General features: G+C 41.3%; 1 protein-coding gene across 1 annotated transcript; it reads right to left on the reverse strand.

Annotated features, from left to right (window-relative positions):
* Positions 1–1,498: 1,498 nt before the first annotated feature.
* Positions 1,499–18,044, reverse strand: LOC120043937 (beta-1,3-glucosyltransferase-like). Its single transcript, XM_038988537.1, has 7 exons — positions 17,955–18,044; positions 17,605–17,716; positions 17,125–17,253; positions 12,577–12,676; positions 12,006–12,125; positions 3,077–3,221; positions 1,499–1,660 (listed from the first exon to the last, which is right to left on the reverse strand). The coding sequence occupies exons 1-7, from the start codon at positions 18,042–18,044 to the stop codon at positions 1,499–1,501; spliced, it is 858 nt and encodes a 285-aa protein (XP_038844465.1).
* Between the last annotated feature and the right edge of the window lie 298 nt (positions 18,045–18,342).

Consider the following 18,342-nt stretch of genomic DNA (forward strand, 5'->3'; position numbering starts at 1 on the left):
CTGACCATCCTACCGATCCTTGACTTCGGCGATGTCATTTACAAAATAGCCTCCAACACTCTACTCAGAAAATTGGATGCAGTCTATCACAGTGCCATCCGTTTTGTCACCAAATCCGCATATACTACCCACCACTGCGACCTGTACGCTCTCGTTGGCTGGCCCTCGCTTCATATTCGTCGCCAAACCCACTGCCTCCAGGTCATCTATAAGTCTTTGCTAGGTAAAGCCCCGCCTTATCTCAGCTCACTGGTCACCATAGCAGCACACACCCATAGCACTCGCAGGTATATTTCACTGGTCACCCCCAAAACCAATTCTTCCTTTGGCCGCCTCTCCTTCCAGTTCTCTGCTGCCAATGACTGGAACGAACTACAAAAATCTCTGAAACTGGAAACACTTATCTCTCTCACTAGCTTTAAGCACCAGCTGTCAGAGCAGCTCACAGATTACTGCACCTGTACATAGCCCATCTATAATTTAGCCCAAACAACTACCTCTCCCCCTACTGTATTTATTTTGCTCCTTTGTACCCCATTATTTCTATCTCTACTTTGCACATTCTTCCACTGCAAATCTACCATTCCAGTGTTTTACTTGCTATATTGTATTTACTTCGCCACCATGGCCTTTTTTTTGCATTTACCTCCCTTATCTCACCTCATTTGCTCACATTGTATATAGACTTATTTTTCTACTGTATTACTGACTGTATGTTTGTTTTACTCCATGTGTAACTCTGTATGTGTCGAACTGCTTTGCTTTATCTTGGCCAGGTCGCAATTGTAAATGAGAACTTGTTCTCAACTTGCCTACCTGGTTAAATAAAGGTGAAATAAAAATAAATAAATAAAAATGTACATTCACAATTAATAGTCATTAATTAATCCTGAAACCAAATGCCAGAAATAAAACTCCAATAAGACAGCGCAAACATATCTTTTTAAGTAATAACACTTTGATATCAAAATAGTACACATTGTACAGCATGTAGTAATAATGTTGAGATATGTCCTTAAGAAAAAATAACTGTTTCATTGTTCAACTTGGCAAGGAATAGATTATATCATATAAATATACACAGACAAGATCCGAACACACACTGACAACCTCAACATGCAAATCAATTGAAACTGTGGCCGGGATTCAATACGTATATCTGAGCGTTAGACAGCCGACAATATGTCTTCTAAAGGCGTTTTCCCCGGCGTTCGCCGAGATCGCATTCATGGTAAATGCTAGCATGTCGACTCAAGCATCATTTACCTTTGAAAGTCCATTATATTGCGCTGCTGAAACGTGCCTTGGATTGAATCCTGGCCTCAGTCATGAATAAGTTCCCATACATACAGTCAGGGACAGGCTTGCATGAACCTTCCAAATTATATCTCCGCAAGATTCACAATATAGAAAACATTTACACCGATGGAGGAAACATGCTGACAATATGTTTGTCCATGACTCCACACACACACCAAGACTGATAGTGTCTGAGTGACTATAACTCTTCCTTGGTGCTCTTGTTTAGTCCGTGTGAGCTTGTTGACATCGACTCATCCTTTAGCCACCTGTTGAAGACGGGGTCGATGTTCCAGTGTTTGTGGAAAGAGATGGGCACCTGGTGGGCTAGAAAGTCTCTGGAGTAGTCTTCAGGTCGTGCCTGTAGGGACAGAACAATTTTTAAAAAGCTAATATCGAGGATATTGATTTGCATTGGTTGTGTCACAAATGTTAAAAGGTTAGCATTTGGAGAAACCAAAGCATGGATTGCTCTCTTATCTTGTCCATAGACTGCTTACCAGTGGTGTAAAAAGTACCATATTGTCATACTTGAGTAAAAATAGATACCTTAATAGAAAGTTATTCAAGTAAAAGTGAAAGTCACCCAGTAAATACTACTTGGGTAAAAGTCTAAAAGTATTTTGTTTTAAATATACTTCAGTATCAAAAATAAAAGTAAAAGTATAAATCATTTCACTATGTGTTCTCTTGATAAGTGTGTGAATTTCACAATTTTCCTGTTCTGCTAAGCACTCAAAACGTAACGGGTACTTTGGGTTGTCAGGGAAAATGTATTGAGTAAAAAGTACAATATTTTCTGTAGGAATGTAGTGAAGCCAGCAGACACCGCACTCCAGACTGTTGTAATTGCTACTCATAAACAGGGCTATTAAATACACTAGTACAATCAGAGAGAATATCAAAGACTAGTATCTTCGTAACCAAGGCCTTGCTACAACAACCATTGTTGAACTGTGAAATTGATGTACTGTGAAATGTTGGTATTATTAGGTTAGAATAATGGGTAAACAGTATTAGGTCTTAAGTAACTTATTAGATAAAGGTAATGGGTTAGGGTAGTTGGTATGAGGTAAGGGTAATGGATAAAAAAGGTATAAGGTAATAGCTCTCACAGTGCGTTTTTAATCATCCAAACGTTGTTATGTCGTGCAGTGGATGTACGACATAACAGCTAATACATCTTAAGGATTTGCTATCTGAAGGGTGTTCTCACTTTACCACTTGTATAAATTAAGTTCAATCTGCTTTTATTTGAATTTGTCAGAAAAAATAGCAGATAGCAGAATTTGCTTATTTGTCAAATATGCCATAATCTGTGGTCTATCATGCCTTCAATGTGGTTAACAAAATTTGATTTGGATATTTTCACTCCATAATACTTGTCATTTGGGTATAGAAAATGTTAGATAACATGCTGTGTATAAAGATGAACCAACTGCTTCATATTTTCTACAGTGCATGCCAGTATGCAGCGTTCCTATTGGCGTGGAATCTTCTTCATAGCAGTGTTCACACAGTACGAAAAGTACAGAGCTACGACAGAACATTCTGACATGCTAGACTTTTGTTTGGGACAATTTGGTGCTGTCGGGAGATCACAAGTGCAGTAAATCAGCTATTGTTGACCTTGCCACACTGAGCGACTCTGGAGCTCCCATTTTTCGTGTACGACAATAACGATCATGAAAATAGTATGTGAAACATGAATAGTGTCAATACAATTCCAAACTGTGGGTTCCTGGCATAAGGGTAATGGGTAAGGCCAGTGTATTACCTGGTGGAAGAGGGAGCTATGTGTGACAGGGAGCCCCAGAGCGTTGAGACACATCCCCAGCACCATGTCATCAGGGGCGTCATTACTGTAACACTTGCAGTCACTGGCCAGGAGCCTCACCACCGCGGCCCTACTGAACACCATCCTGACAGGACACAACACACAAACACATAAAGTTATTGAAAACCAATTGTTAATTAATTAGCCGACCAAATTGTGAATGAAAGTGATATTGATTGCAGCAATGTGTGTGATAGACAATTTAAATATCATAAAATGAAACACTTGGCATCTGTTCTCCTCTCCTTCTCCCGACGACAATCGTTACAGTTTCTTTGGATAACGACATCCAAATAATAACAAATTACTCATCCTACCACATTTCCTTCCAATTCAGACATTGTTTCTTCAATAAAGTAGACTACAATAATTACTATTTTGTACAGTAGCCCTGTATGAAATTATAAAGGTTCACTATTGAGTTTTATCACGTTGTTCTACAAATAGCTTCAAATAAATAATCTCCACTATCCGCACAATATAAGAATATAATATTATTTTATTCAAAATACAACACAATCACGATTTTGTTTCAAATATCAAACTGTAGCCTACAGTTCAGGAATATTTCCTTTTCCCTTCTTGATAAGAAATGGGCATTTTCGATTCAGACAAGTAAAATCATTAATGGTTTACATAAATTGGAATTTAGGCTACATTGCCATAGTAGATTTGCCGTGGTAAACAAGGAAATGAAATACTTTATTTCAGTTGTACAGAATGATTGTCAAATCAATAAATCACTCTTAAAATTGCAAGTTCCGATGATGCTACCCACCAGAGGGCAAAATCATATTGAAAAATGTTGGTTGCATTCAGGACTAGAGATAAAAGCGACGCCCGGAAACCAGGCTTCCCATCCGAAACAGTGCATACATTATGACGAAAGTTATGACAAACGTTTTTGTTCATATTGGTCTTCGCCAAGGTTTTTTTGGGCTGTTCGTGGACACAATTATTTTTCTTGAGGCAAGCTGAACTTTGGTAGCTGAAGTCTACGCCCCTTCGTCTGTGATCGGTCAACAGTAAGGATTCTTCAATTAAGTGTTTGTCATTCAGCGAGAGACGACTTGTTTTCATGCAAATTTCACTTGAGAAATACTGCCCCAAACATCTTAGACATCGGCAAAAACGTCAAAATAATTGCAGATTTTTTTTGTTATCTTAGATTAATTCAGATTATTTTGAGGAAGTGTACTGGCTACAGTGTCTTGAGGGACACACAACAAACCTAGGATGCGGATGCCTTTATGGAGCGGTAAATTGGTGGCGGATGATGGTTGCAACTGATATCAGCTGTAGGGTGATTTTAGCGCGTATTGATGGTTTAACGAGAGACCAACTGGCAATGATCTAGTGGCCAATTTGACCACATTTATGACTGTCTTATATTCTATTATATTGTTGTTATAATCTGATCTAATAATCCAGTCAAATCCATGGTAATGATTTGAAGTGAGAATGCAAAATTACACCAGGAACTCATTACAGAGAAACAAGGCACAGGCCATTCAGAAAAAAATACAAATCATTGAAGATAAGTATCTGTAGAGAAAACTGCAAACGCGGGTGTTTGGGAGATTGCTAATGGATTTGTTCCAAATATAGTTCCTCCTACAGTTTATACACAGATCAACACCACCCCCACCACTACTACACTTCCTCTAAAACAGTGGGTCCCAACTCCGGTCCTCGAGTACCACCAACAGCACACATTTTTGTTGTAGCCCCGGACAAACTCATTGAGGGCTTGATGATTCGTTGACAAGCTGAATCAGGTGTGCTTGTCTGGGTATACAATAAAAACGTGTACTGTTGGGGTAGAGGTCTTCATGGGTCCAAAAAGTTGGATCCGTTCCGAAATGGATCCGTGGCTTTCCCACTCGACCCGATATGCATAAATAAAAAAATTTAAAAATGGAGACCCGTTCCGAAATGGACCCGAGGACAGTCAGACCCATTCCAAAAAGGCCTGTGGAAAAACAGAGAGACCCGTTCCAAGAGTAGAAGTCAAAAGAAACCTCAGAATGCCAGCGCGATCAATAAACAAGCAATATTGGCCAAATGATCGACAGTTATGTGTCCTTAAAAACTGCCTATAAAAACAGTAATTGTCCACCTCACGTTTCAGCTGTCAGAGATTTGAGCGGAAATGCACCAAGGCATTGCAAGCATATAGGCCTATAGGTATACTGTATGATATAAACATTTAAAATATGAAGGAAGAGAAGCTTAGCCCTAGAGACCGAGAGAAAGATAGACATATGCCAGGGCCATGTTTCCAACATGCATTTCTTTATCCTTGTCAAATAGGCTACTACTGCTATACAGATATTGGCATATAGAAGGAGGCTATTTTGTAAATTTTCTAACAGAATATTTTTGTATAAAGATCAGCATTATATTGTTCGAATGTAGGAGTAACTCTGGTAGGCCTGAAACAGTCTTCCTCACCTCAAGTGACAGTTGGAGCACCGGTGCACACTGTCTTCATATCATAGGCCTGCAGTAGGGCTATAGTTTAATAATAGCCATACCACACAACACTGTCACAAAAGTTTCTTCTTTTTTTATTTACTTTTATTTTTTTACCCCTTTTTATCCCCAATTTAGATTTTGTCTCATCGCTGCAACTCGCCAACGGGCTCTGGAGGCGAAGGTCGAGTCATGCGTCCTCTGAAACATGAACTGTCAAACCGCGCTTCTTAACACCCGCCCGCCAGCTGCACCAATGTGTTGGCGGAAACACCATTCAACTGACGACCAAGGTCAGCCTGTAGGCGCCCGGGCCACCACAAGGAGTTGCTAGGGCGCGGTGAGGAAAGTAAAGCCCCCCAGGCCAAACCCGGACGACGCTGGGCCTATTGTGCACGGCCCTATGGCACTCCTGATCACGGCTGGTTGTGATACAGCCCGGAATCGAACCCGGGTCTGTAGTGATGCCTCTAACACTGCAATGCAGTGCCTTAGACCGCTGCGCCACTCGGGAGGCCCTAAAAGTGTATTTCTTTTGATATTACCCTAATAAAGTTAAGTCAAGTCATTGTTTATAGGGAAAATATGAACAGGTTTAAATTACATTTTGCATCTCGCCCTCTTGATTTTTTCCTTTTCATGAAAGCAATAGTAATGGCGTCTTTTTGTAGGCACTAACTCTGCCATGGTTCGTTGGACACAGGCTATGAGAAAATGAATTGAGGTTTTGTAGGGTTTTTGGATAAATGCAGAAAATAAAGGCTTTGGAGATCTTATAAACTTTGTTCTATCTTCAAATCATGTCAAATGTATGTCACATGTGCTGAATACAACATGTGTAGTAGACCTTACCTTGAAATGCTTACTTACAAGCCCTTAACCAACAATGCAGTTCAAGAAATAGAGTTAAGAAAATATTTACTAAATAAACAAAAGTAAAAAATGTAATTAAAAGTAAGACAAAAAAATAACAATAACGAGGCTATACAGAGGCAGTACAGAGTCAATGTGCAGGGGTACAGGTTAGATGAGGTAATTTGTACATGTAGAAAGGGGTAAAGTGACATCTTCATAAGCTAACGTCACTTTTTGTAAATTTTGAAGGATTTATATAATTTAAAAAAGCACATAAAGCACATGAAAGGCTTCATAATATTATGTTATAGAAAAAAACATACAGTGCATTCAGAAACAGTGCATTCAGAAGATATTCAGAAATATTCAGACCCCTTGACCATATCCACATTATGTTACGTTACAGCCTTATTCTAAAATTGATAAAATAGTTTTTTCCCTCATCAATCTACACACAATTCCCCATAATGACAACGCAAAAACAGTTTTTTTAAACATTTTTGCAAATGTATTAAAAACCTACAACTGAAATATTACATTTACATAAGAATTCAGACCCTTTACTCAGTACTTTGTTGAAGCATCTTCTTGGGTATGACACTACAAGCATGGCACACCTGTATTTGGGGAGTTTCTCCCATTCCTCTCAAGCTCTGTAAGGATGGATGGGGAGCGTTAATATTTTCAGGTCTCTCCAGAGATGTTCGATCGGGTTTAAGTCCAGGCTCTGGCTGGGCCACAGGATGATTGTCCTTCTGGAAGGTTCTCCCATCTCCACAGAGGAACTCCAGAGCTCTGCCTCCCTGACCAAGGCCCTTCTCCCACGATTGCTTAGTTTTTCCGGGCGGCCAGCTCTAGGATTTTTTTTATTTATTTAACTAGGCATGTCAGTTAAGAACACATTCTTATTTACAATGACGGCCTAGGAACAGTGGGTTAACTGCCTTATTCAGGGGCAGAACGACAGATTTGTACCTTTTCAGCTCGGGGATTCAATCTAGCAACCTTTCGGTTGCTCTAACCACTAGGCTACCTGCCGCCCTAGGAAGAGTCCAAACATTTTCCATTTAAGAATGATGTAGGCCACGGCGTTCTTGGGGACCTTCCATGCTGTAGAAATGTTTAGTACTCTTCCCCAGGGTACTAAACATGGCTTGGTTTTTGCTCTGACATGTACTGTCAACTGTGGGACCTTATATAGACATGTGTGCATTTGCAAATCATGTCCAATCAATTGAATTTACCACAGGTGGACTCCAATCAAGTTGTCGAAACATCTTAAGGATGATCAATGGAAACAGGATGCACCTGTGCTCAAAATAGCAAAGGGTCTGAATACTTACGAAAACTATACTGAACAAAAATATAAACGCAACATGTAAAGCGTTGGTCCCATGTTTCATGAGCTGAAATAAAAGATCCCAGAAAATGTTCTATACGCACAAAAAGCTTATTTCTCTCAATTGTGCACAAATTTGTGTACATCCCTGTTAGTCAACATTTCTCTTTTGCCAAGATAATCCCTCCACCTGACAGGTGTGCCATATCAAGAAGTTGATTAAACAGCATGATCATTACACAGGTGCACCTTGTACTGGGGACAATAAAAGGCCACTCAAATGTGCAGTTTTGTCACACAAACACATTGCCACAGAAGTCTCAAGTTTTGCGGTCGCATGCAGTTGGCATGCTGACTGCAGGAATGTCCACCAGAGCTGTTGCTAGATAATTGAATGTTAATTTCTCTACCATAAGCCACCTCCAATTAATTTATTTTGAATTTGGCAGTATGTCCAACCAGCCTCACAACCGCAGACCACGTGTAACAAGGCCAGCCCAGGACCTCTACATCTGGCTTCTTCAACTGTGGGATCATCTGAGACTAGCCACCTCGTCAGCTGATGAAACCGAGAAGTATTTCTGTCTGTAATAAAGCTCTTTTGTGGGGAAAAGCTAATTATCACTGGCTGGGCCTGGCTCCCCAGTGGGTGGGCCCAGTCATGTGAAATCTATAGACTAATAATAAGGATGTACAATAATGATACATTGTAATAAATACAAAAATAAATAAATAAATGTTTGAAAATTGCATTTGGTCAGGCCAATGTTCTTCTCACCTTTAAAAAAATATATTATTTCACCTTTATTTAACCAGGTAGGCTAGTTGAGAACAAGTTCTCATTTGCAACTGCGACCTGGCCAAGATAAAGCATTGCAGTTCGACACATACAACAACACAGAGTTACACATGGAATAAACAAAACATACAGTCAATAATACAGTAGAAAAAAGAAAACAAAAAGTCTATATTCAGTGAGTGCAAATGAGGTAAGATAAGGGAGTTAAGGCAATAAATAGGCCATGGTGGCGAAGTAATTACAATATAGCAATTAAACACTGGAATGGTAGATGTGCAGAAGATGAACGTGCAAGTAGAGATACTGGGGTGCAAGAGCAAGATAAATAAATAAATACTGTATGGGGATGAGGTAGTTGGATGGGCTGTTTACAGATGGGCTATGTACAGGTGCAGTGATCTGTGAGCTGCTCTGACAGCTGGTGCTTAAAGCTAGTGAGGGAGATTCTGGGAGTCTCCAGCTTCAGTGATTTTTGCAGTTCGTTCCAGTCATTAGAAGCAGAGAACTGGAATGAAAGGTGGCCAAAGGAGGAATTGACTTTGGGGGTGACCAGTGAGATATACCTGCTGGAGCGCGTGCTACGAGTGGGTGCTGCTATGGTGACCAGTGAGCTGAGATAAGGCGGGGCTTAACCTCTAATTCCTCCCAAACCCGGATCCGGGAGCACCCCCATCAGTAAAAAAGCTGACTAGCATAGCCTAGCATAGCGTCACAAGTAAATACTAGCATTTAAATATCATTAAATCACAAGTCCAAGACACCAGATGAAAGATACACATCTTGTGAATCCAGCCATCATTTCTGATTTTTAAAATGTTTTACAGGGAAGACACAATATGTAAATCTATTAGCTAACCACGTTAGCAAAAGACACCACTTTTTTTACTCCACCAGTTTTTTACTCCATCAGTAGCTATCACAAATTCGACCAAATAAAGATATAAATAGCCACTAACCAAGAAACAACTTCATCAGATGACAGTCTGATAACATATTTATTGTATAGCATATGTTTTGTTAGAAAAATGTGCATATTTCAGGTATAAATCATAGTTTACCATTGCAGCCACCATCACAACTCTCACCAAAGCGACTAGAATAACTACAGAGAGCAACGTGTATTACCTAATTACTCATCATAAAACATTTCTTAAAAATACACAGCGTACAGCAATTGAAAGACACAGATCTTGTGAATCCAGACAATATTTCAGATTTTCTAAGTGTTTTACAGCGAAAACACAATATAGCGTTATATTAGCTTACCACAATAGCAAACATCACAACAGCATTGATTCAAGCCAAACATAGCGATAACGTATAAACCACCAAAATATATTAATTTTTTCACTAACCTTCTCAGAATTCTTCAGATGACAGTCCTATAACATCATATTACACAATGCATATAGAGTTTGTTCGAAAATGTGCATATTTAGCGGCACAAATCGTGCTTATACAATGTGTTTAGTGTCCAAAACCTCAAGCAATCTGTCCGGCGCCATCTTGGAGAGGCACCTATTCTAATCGAAAACTATTCATAAACTTGACTAAAAAAATACAGGTTGGACAGCAATTGAAAGACAAATTAGTTCTTAATGCAATCGCTGGGTTACATTTTTAAAATTAACGTTACTTCAAGCATACAGCGTGCGCTAAAGCGAGACGCACCGTAATTCATGGCGGAATTATTATTTGACATTTGTCAACATAAGTACGAATTAACAGCATAAAGACTGCTTAAAGACAGCTGAGCTTCCATCAGAATCTTGGGCAAGGTGTCCTTTCTCCAGAACAATCGTCTTTCGGTTGAAAGATGTCCTCTTCTCCTGTCGAAATAGCAGCTAACGATAGCCACCCACTGGAGAGGTGTCCAACTCGTGAAAGCGCATGACAAAGAAATCCCAGAAAATCGCAATAAACTGCTATAAGTCGGTTTAAATTAACTACCTTATGATGTCTTTAACACCGATAACGAATAAAAACATGACCGGAGATATAGAACTACTAAAACGAAAGCGTTTGCAGGACGCCATTGTGATGTCTTCTTGCGCCAGGCGCACCGTTGAAAAGGACGGTACATCCGTTCCACGGTCTTATATAGGGCCCAAGATTGCGCAATCCACTCCATTCAAATTCTCCCCGCTTACTGACATCTAGAGGAAGACGTATGCAGTGCATGTAGCCCGATGGCTTACATGGGGACTTATAAACTGACCTCAGAACAGGGACCTCGATTTCTGAAATCTCACTCCCTGACAGGAAATGTGCTGCAGAATGAGTTCTGTTTCACTCAGAGAAATAATTCAAACGGTTTTAGAAACTAGAGAGTGTTTTCTATACAATAGTAATAATAATATGCATATTGTACGAGCAAGAATTGAGTACGAGGCAGTTTAATTTGGGAACTCATTTTTACAAAGTCGAAATGGCGCCCCCATAGGCTCAAGAGGTATTAACCTAGCAGAGACTTGTAGATGACCTGGAGCCAGTGGGTTTGGCGACGAGTATGAAGCGAGGGCCAGCCAACGAAGGCGTACAGGTCGCAGAGGTGGGTAGTATATGGGGCTTTGGTGACAAAACGGATGGCACTGTGATAGACTGCATCCAATTTGTTGAGTAGAGTGTTGGAGGCTATTTTATAAATGACATCGCCGAAGTCGAGGATCGGTAGGATGGTCAGTTTTACAAGGGCATGTTTGGCAGCATGAGTGAAGGATGCTTTGTTGCGATTCCACTTGTCAATTTGTTTTCACTATAATCTTTCTACTCTAACTTTCATTTTACCTTGAAAAAGGCCTCCATCTGCGCAATCAAGAGTAGCCTATAGGCCAAGGCTCCTCTTACTCGCGCTCTCTCTCTCCTCAGCAGCAGGCGCATGTGAAGTGAGCGGCCGGGACCAGTTTCAGTTGGACATAAGCTGTACGTTTTATTGAGTTGCAGTTAGATGACACAGACAAGCTTGTGCAGTTCTCATCACATCAGACATTAAATTATCAGAGGACAGGTCCAATCAGGCCCAGTCGGCAAATCTATTTTAGTTGCACATACAAGAGACTCGTGACAGTTACATCAGACCTGACCCAGATCCGAGACAAAAGTAAGAATTTAGGACTTGGATCCGCTCGGGTCCTCGGGTCTGTTGGAATCATGAAAACCTCTAGTTGGGGGTCCTCGAGGATCATAGTTGGGAACCACTGCTCTTAAAAGACGGGTTCTGTCTCAATTAACATAAATTGCTGCATCCAAAATGCCTGTGTCAGAGATGTTAGCTGAGTCCCAAAAGGCACCTTATTCCTTACAGAGTATTTATACAGTATTTTTGACCAGGGCCATCAAAAGTACTGTATTATGTAGGGAATAGGGTGCCATTTGGGATGTAGAAGCTGTAAGTGACTCACCCCCCTCCTCCAGTGATGTAGCTGTAGCCTCCCTGGCCCAGCCCGTAGCCGTACCTCTCCCCTAGACACATCGGTTCAGAGGGGTCGTAACAGCTCAACAGCATCTGCAGTCTGGGCAGGCTGGGGAGGGCATACACTCACACTCATCAGGTACACATGCATGTACAAACAAACACGTGTGCATGCACACACACATATATTCTCTCTCATCACACAATGCACACACACACACACACACACTGGTACAACAGGTAGGATATTCTTCATTAAAAAAAAAACAATTAAATTATGACTCCGCTGCTCTCTACATCTGGTAACTTCCGCACTAAATAAAAAAGAATCAGTTTGCTGACTGTGCCCTCAGGAGGCAGTCTTGAAGAGTTCTTACATTTTTTTTTTTTTGACAGTTTTTCACTGCATCAGGGGTTTTGGCATAAGTGAAGACACACATTTTGGAGGAACTATCACTCAGACACACCATCGGCCTTAGTGTCTGTCTGTGTGTGTATGTGTATCTTTGTGTGTGTGTGGCTGCGTGTGTACACGAGTGTGTGTATACTGAAAGCTTTACCTGATGAGTGTGTCATCATCCACCACCAGCAGCCAGCTCGTCTTTGGCACCGCATCGCTGATATACCTCTTCAAGATGGCAAACGTCTTCCCACAATGACCTGTAGAACAAAACACACATAGTACCGTTTCTTTTTCTGTATGACGCAAGATTGCCCATAATTTGACAGGACATTAAAGGGCTTCTTGTGAATAGGGGGGCGCTGTTTTCACTTTGGAAAAAATCGTGCCCAAATTAAACGGCCTCGTACTCTGTTCTAGATCATACAATATGCATATTATTATTACTATTGGATAGAAAACACTCTGAAGTTTCTAAAACTGTTTGAATTATATCTGTGAGTAAAACAGAACTCATTTGGCAGCAAACTTCCATACAGGAAGTGAAAAATCTGAAAACGAGGCTCTGTGTCAGGGCCTGCCTATTCAACTGGCTTTTATTTATGGATCTGTATGCACTTCATACGCCTTCCACTAGATGTCAACAGGCAGTGGAAGGTTGAATGGGGTGTCTAGCTTGATCTGAGGCCGAATAAGAGCTTTTGGAGTGACAGGTCCGGTATTTTGTTTGTCTTCGACGGCGCGGACCTCAACATTGTCTTCTGAAAAGCGTTCGGTATACACGGCGAATATCTCCGGCTCTGATTTTATTTGATACATATGAGAAAAACATCATAAAGTAGGATTTTCAACCGAGTTTGACCAGTTTATTCGAAGTTTATTGGGAATTTTGGAATTTTTTGTTCCAAGCGCCAAGAGTTGATGGGCATGTTCGCGCCACATGGCTAGCCAAAGTTGCTAATTCGACAGAAGAAATGGACATTCTAAAACCAAATAACAATTTATTCTGGACCTAGGACTCCTTGCACAACATTCTGATGGAAGAACAGCAAAAGTAAGACAACATTTATGATGTTATTTCGTATTTCTGTGTAATATGTTGACTCCAACACGGCGGAGAATAGGTGAGCGCTGTCTCACAATAACGCATGCTGTATGTTGTGGTAAAGTTATTTTTAAAAATCTAACACAGCGGTTGCATTAAGAACCAGTGTATCTTTCATTTGCCATACAACAAGTATTTTTATGTAAAGCTTATGATGAGTTCTTTGGTCAGATTAGGTGAGTGTCCAAAATATCTCCGGACATTCTGGTGAATTGTTGCTACGTATTCACAATGTATAACCACGATTTGCAGCTCTAAAATATGCACATTTTCGAACAAAACATAAATGTATTGCATAACATAATGTTATAAGACTGTCATCTGATGAAGTTGTTCAAGGTTAGTGATTAATCTTATCTCTATTTTGTCGGTTTTGTGAAAGCTATTTTGGCGGGGAGTAAATGGCGTTGTGTGTTTGGCTATTGTAGTGAGCTAATAGAAATATATATTGTGTTTTCGCTGTAAAACACTTAAAAAATCGGAAATATTGGCTGGATTCACAAGATGTTTATCTTTCATTTGCTGTACACCATGTATTTTTCATAAATGTTTTATGATGAGTATTTATGTATTTCACGTTGCTCTCTGTAATTATTCTGGCTGCTTTGGTGCTATTTGTGATGGTGGCTGCAATGTAAAACTATGATTTATACCTCAAATATGCACATTTTCGAACAAAACATAAATGTATTGGATAACATGATGTTATAAGACTGTCATCTGAGGAAGTTGTTCAAGGTTAGTGATTAATTTTATCTCTATTTCTGGGTTTTGTGAAAGCTACCTATGCGGTGGAAACATGGTGAAAACATGCCGTTGTGTGTTTGGCTATTGTGGTTAGCTAATATAAATACATATTGTGTTTTCGCTGTAAAACATTTTAAAAATCGGAAATGATGGCTGGATTCACAAGATGTTTATCTTTCATTTGCTGTATTGGACTTGTGATTTCATGAAATTATATTATATGATATCCCTGTCCCGTTATCCCTGTCCCGGCTGAATCTTAATTTGAGAACTAAAACTAGAATTTGAGATCTAGAACTAGAACCATTTATATCAATGCACAATTTAAAAAAATAATTGTGCACGTGGATGACGATTTAGGATTGACTGTGGGATATACAGTTAATTCGGAAAGTAGTAAGGCCCCTTCCCTTTTTCCACATTCTGTTAAAGTTACAGCCTTAATTCGAAAATAAGTTGAATAAAAAATGTTCATCAATCTACACACATTTTTGCAAATGTATTAAAAATACCTTAAGTATTCAGACCCTTTGATATGAGACCTGAAATTGAGCTCTATGTGCATCCTGTTTCCATTGATCATCCTTGAGATGTTTCTACAACTTGATTGGAGTCCACCTGTGGTGAATTCAATTGATTGGACATGATTTGGAAAGGTACACACCTGTCTATTAAAGGTCCCACAGTTGACAGTGCATGTCAGAGTAAAAATCAAGCCATGGGGTCAAAGGAATTGTCCTTAGAGCTCAGAGACATGATTGCGTTGAGGCACTGATCTGTGGAAGGGTACCAAAAAATGCGCTATGGAAACTCTGACAGAGCCTTCCAGAAGGACAACCATCTCTGCAGCACTCCACCAATCAGGCCTTTATGGTAGAGTGGATAGACGGAAGCCTCTGCTCAGTAAAAGGCACATGATAGCCGGGTTGGAGTTGCCAAAAGGCACCTGAATGACTCAGAACATAAGAAACAAGATTCTCTGGTCTGATGAAAGCAAAATCGAACTCTTTGGCCTGAATGCCAAGCGTCACGTCTGGAGGAAACCTGGCACCATCCCTTACGGTGAAGCATGGTGCATGAATGCAGCAAAGTACAGAGATCCTTGATGAAAACGTGCTCCAGAGCACTCAGGATCTCAGACTGGGGTGAAGGTTCACCTTCCAATAGGACAATGACCCTAAGCACACAGCCAAGACAACGCAGGAGTGGCTTCGGGACAAGTTTCTGAATGTCCTTGAGTGGCCCAGCCAGAGCCCGGACTTGAACCAGATCGAACATCTCTGGTCAGACCTGAAAATAGCTGTGCACCGACGCTCCCCATCCAACATGACAGAGCTTGAGAGGATCTGCAGAGAAGAATGGGAGAAACTCCCCAAATACAGGTGTGCCAAGCTTGTAGCGTCATACCCAAGACGACTCGAGGCTGTAATCGCTGCCAAAGGTGCTTCAACAAAGTACTGATACTTATGTAAACTCAGCAAAAAAAGAAATGTCCCTTTTTCAGGACGCTGTCTTTCAAAGATAATTTGTAAAAATCCAAATACCTTCACAGATCTTCATTGTAAAGGGTTTAAACACTGTTTCCCATGCTTGTTCAATGAACCATAAACAATTAACTTCTTGTCAATACTTGGCCGCTGTTTCCACTTTGGAAAAAATCGTGCCCAAATTAAACTGCCTCGTACTCTATTCTAGATCATACAATATGCATATTATTATTACTATTGGATAGAAAACACTCTCAAGTTTCTAAAACTGTTGTTTCCGTTTGAAAGTTAATTTCCTACAATTCTACACAGTTTGCCCATGAGGAGTAGAGAAAATGTTTCAGTTTTATAGGAGCTACATGTAGTATTTACATTGCCAGCAAATCTCTTGTTGTCAAATTGACTGGGCCTGAGCGATTTGTATGAATCAAATACATTTTTATTGGTCGCATACACATATTTAGCAGATGTTAATGCGGGTGTAGCGAAATGCTTGTGTTCCTGGCTCCAAAAGTGCAGTAATATCTAACGATACACACAAATCTAAAGATAAAAGAATGGAATTAAGAAATATTAGGACGAGCAATGTCGCAGTCAGGAGAATATACATTATTTTTTAAATATACACACGCACATATATATAAAAATTATATATATATATTTTTTTAAACACACACATATATTGTAGTAGGTTCAAGGGTGTGGGGTTCACCACTCCCCTCACCTCTCCGTGCCATGGCATTTCCATGGCATGCACCTGATCTGTGGATGACAGAGAAGCAAAGGGCTGTAAGGATTGGAACCAGCGGGTGACCCGGGTTTTACTGTCCTTATTCCGTGCCATCCAAACCAGTGGTGCATGGGCCGTTATGAGGGTGAAGTGCCATCCCAATAAGTAATATTTCAGCATCTCCAGCGCCCACTTGATAGCTAGACATTCTTTCTCCACAGTGGAAAATCTTTGTTCCCGCGGCAACAGCTTCCGGCTAATGTACATGACTGGGTGTTCCTCGCCTTCGTGTACCTGTAATAGGACGGCACCCATCCCTGTTTTGGATGTATCGGTCTGTACCACCAGTGGTTTGGAGAAGCCACCTGGGCGGGCAGACGGCTCCTGGTCAGATCTGTCAGGGGGCTGGCTAGGGAGGCAAAGTGGGAAATAAATATCCGGTAGTAACTAGTCAACCCCACAAACATGCGTAGCTGCTTTTTGGGGAGGGGGCGGGGCCAGTCCCAATCACCTCCACTTTCTTCGCTGTTAGCCCTGCCTCTCGTTAGATCTGCAGTACCGCGCTCACCTAGTTTAGATGTGTCTCCCACTCACTCCCATGGATCACAATATTATCAATGTAGCTCGCCACGTACTCACGATGGGGACGGAGAATCTGTTCCATTAACCTCTGGAAGGTGGCCGGGGCCCCGTACAGCCCAAAGGGCAGCTTCTTGCAGCCGGTCAGGGGTGGCGAAAGCAGTTTTCTTCCTCGGGAGCTAAGGGCACCTGCCAATAACCCTTTATCAGGTCAAGCATGCTGATAAATCGGGCAGTCCCTAGCCGTTCGGTTAATTCATCAATTTGGGCCATGGGGTAGGTGTGGAACTTTGAGATTTCATTTACCTTTCTAAAATCATTACAGAATCGAATGGTTCCGTCTGGTTTTGGCACCAACACTATGGGGCTGCACCACTCACTATTCAACTTTGCAATTATAATCAGCTTTCAACATTGTTTTTACTTCGGTCCTGACAGCCTCTCTCCTTGCTTCTGGTTTGCGGTAGGGTCTCAACTTCACCCTTTTCCCGGGTTCGGTGATGATGCCGTGCTGTACCAAATCGTTGTGTCCTGGTTCACTGGAGAACACATCCTGGTTCCGGCCGACCAACTCCCTCAGCTCCTGCTTCTGTGCTTGGCTCAGCTGCTCCCCCAGTGGCACCTCCGCCGGCTTGGTCTCTGCGGTAGGCTTCTTCGGGGAAATAGAGTAGAGTGCATTCCATTTCTTTAGCAAATTCACATGGTAAATCTGGGTCCGATGCCTTCGTCCCAGCTGTCTAAACCTATAGTTAAGTTCACCCACCTTCTCAAGGACTTTGTATGGCCTGTTCCATCGGGCCAAAAACGTACATTCTGAGGTGGAGACCAACATCAACACTATCTCCTGGCTGAAAGTCCCTTTGTTGTGCCCTTCTGTTGTACACCCGCACTTGGGCCTCCTGGGCCTCCAGCATGTGTTCCCGTACCAGGGGCCACAGGGTTGCCATCCAGTCTCTCATGTCTTCCACGTGCTTCACCATGGTTCAATGGGGTGACGGTTGCTGTTCCCAGGCTTCTTTAGCCACGTCCAGCAGTCCTCTGGGCCGTCTCACGTACAGGAATTCGAAGGGAGAGAGTCCTGTTGAAGCACTTCTCGGATCGAGAACATCAGGTAGGGTAGCAGCTGGTCCCAATTCTTTCCATCTGCCTCCATCACCTTCTTTAGCATCTGCTTCAGGGTTCGATTTAATCTTTCCACCAACCCATCGGTTTCATTAGTTGCATAGATCCTTCATGATTCGTGACATGAACGGGGTTCCCTGGTCGGTTAATATCTCA

This window comes from Salvelinus namaycush, chromosome 3 (genome assembly GCF_016432855.1).
Source record: "Salvelinus namaycush isolate Seneca chromosome 3, SaNama_1.0, whole genome shotgun sequence".
Lineage (NCBI taxonomy): Eukaryota > Metazoa > Chordata > Actinopteri > Salmoniformes > Salmonidae > Salvelinus > Salvelinus namaycush.

Excerpts from the sequence above, each read along its gene's own strand:
- LOC120043937 (XM_038988537.1), bottom strand. The coding sequence starts at position 18,044 with ATGGTGAAGCACGTGGAAGACATGAGAGACTGGATGGCAACCCTGTGG. Across the intron at positions 17,717-17,954 it reads TGGAGGCCCAGGAGGCCCAA|AAGCCTACCGCAGAGACCAA; the intron begins GTGCGGGTGTAC and ends ATTTCCCCGAAG. Across the intron at positions 12,677-17,124 it reads ACAGATTCTCCGTCCCCATC|GTCATTGTGGGAAGACGTTT; the intron begins GTGAGTACGTGG and ends TTTGTTCTACAG.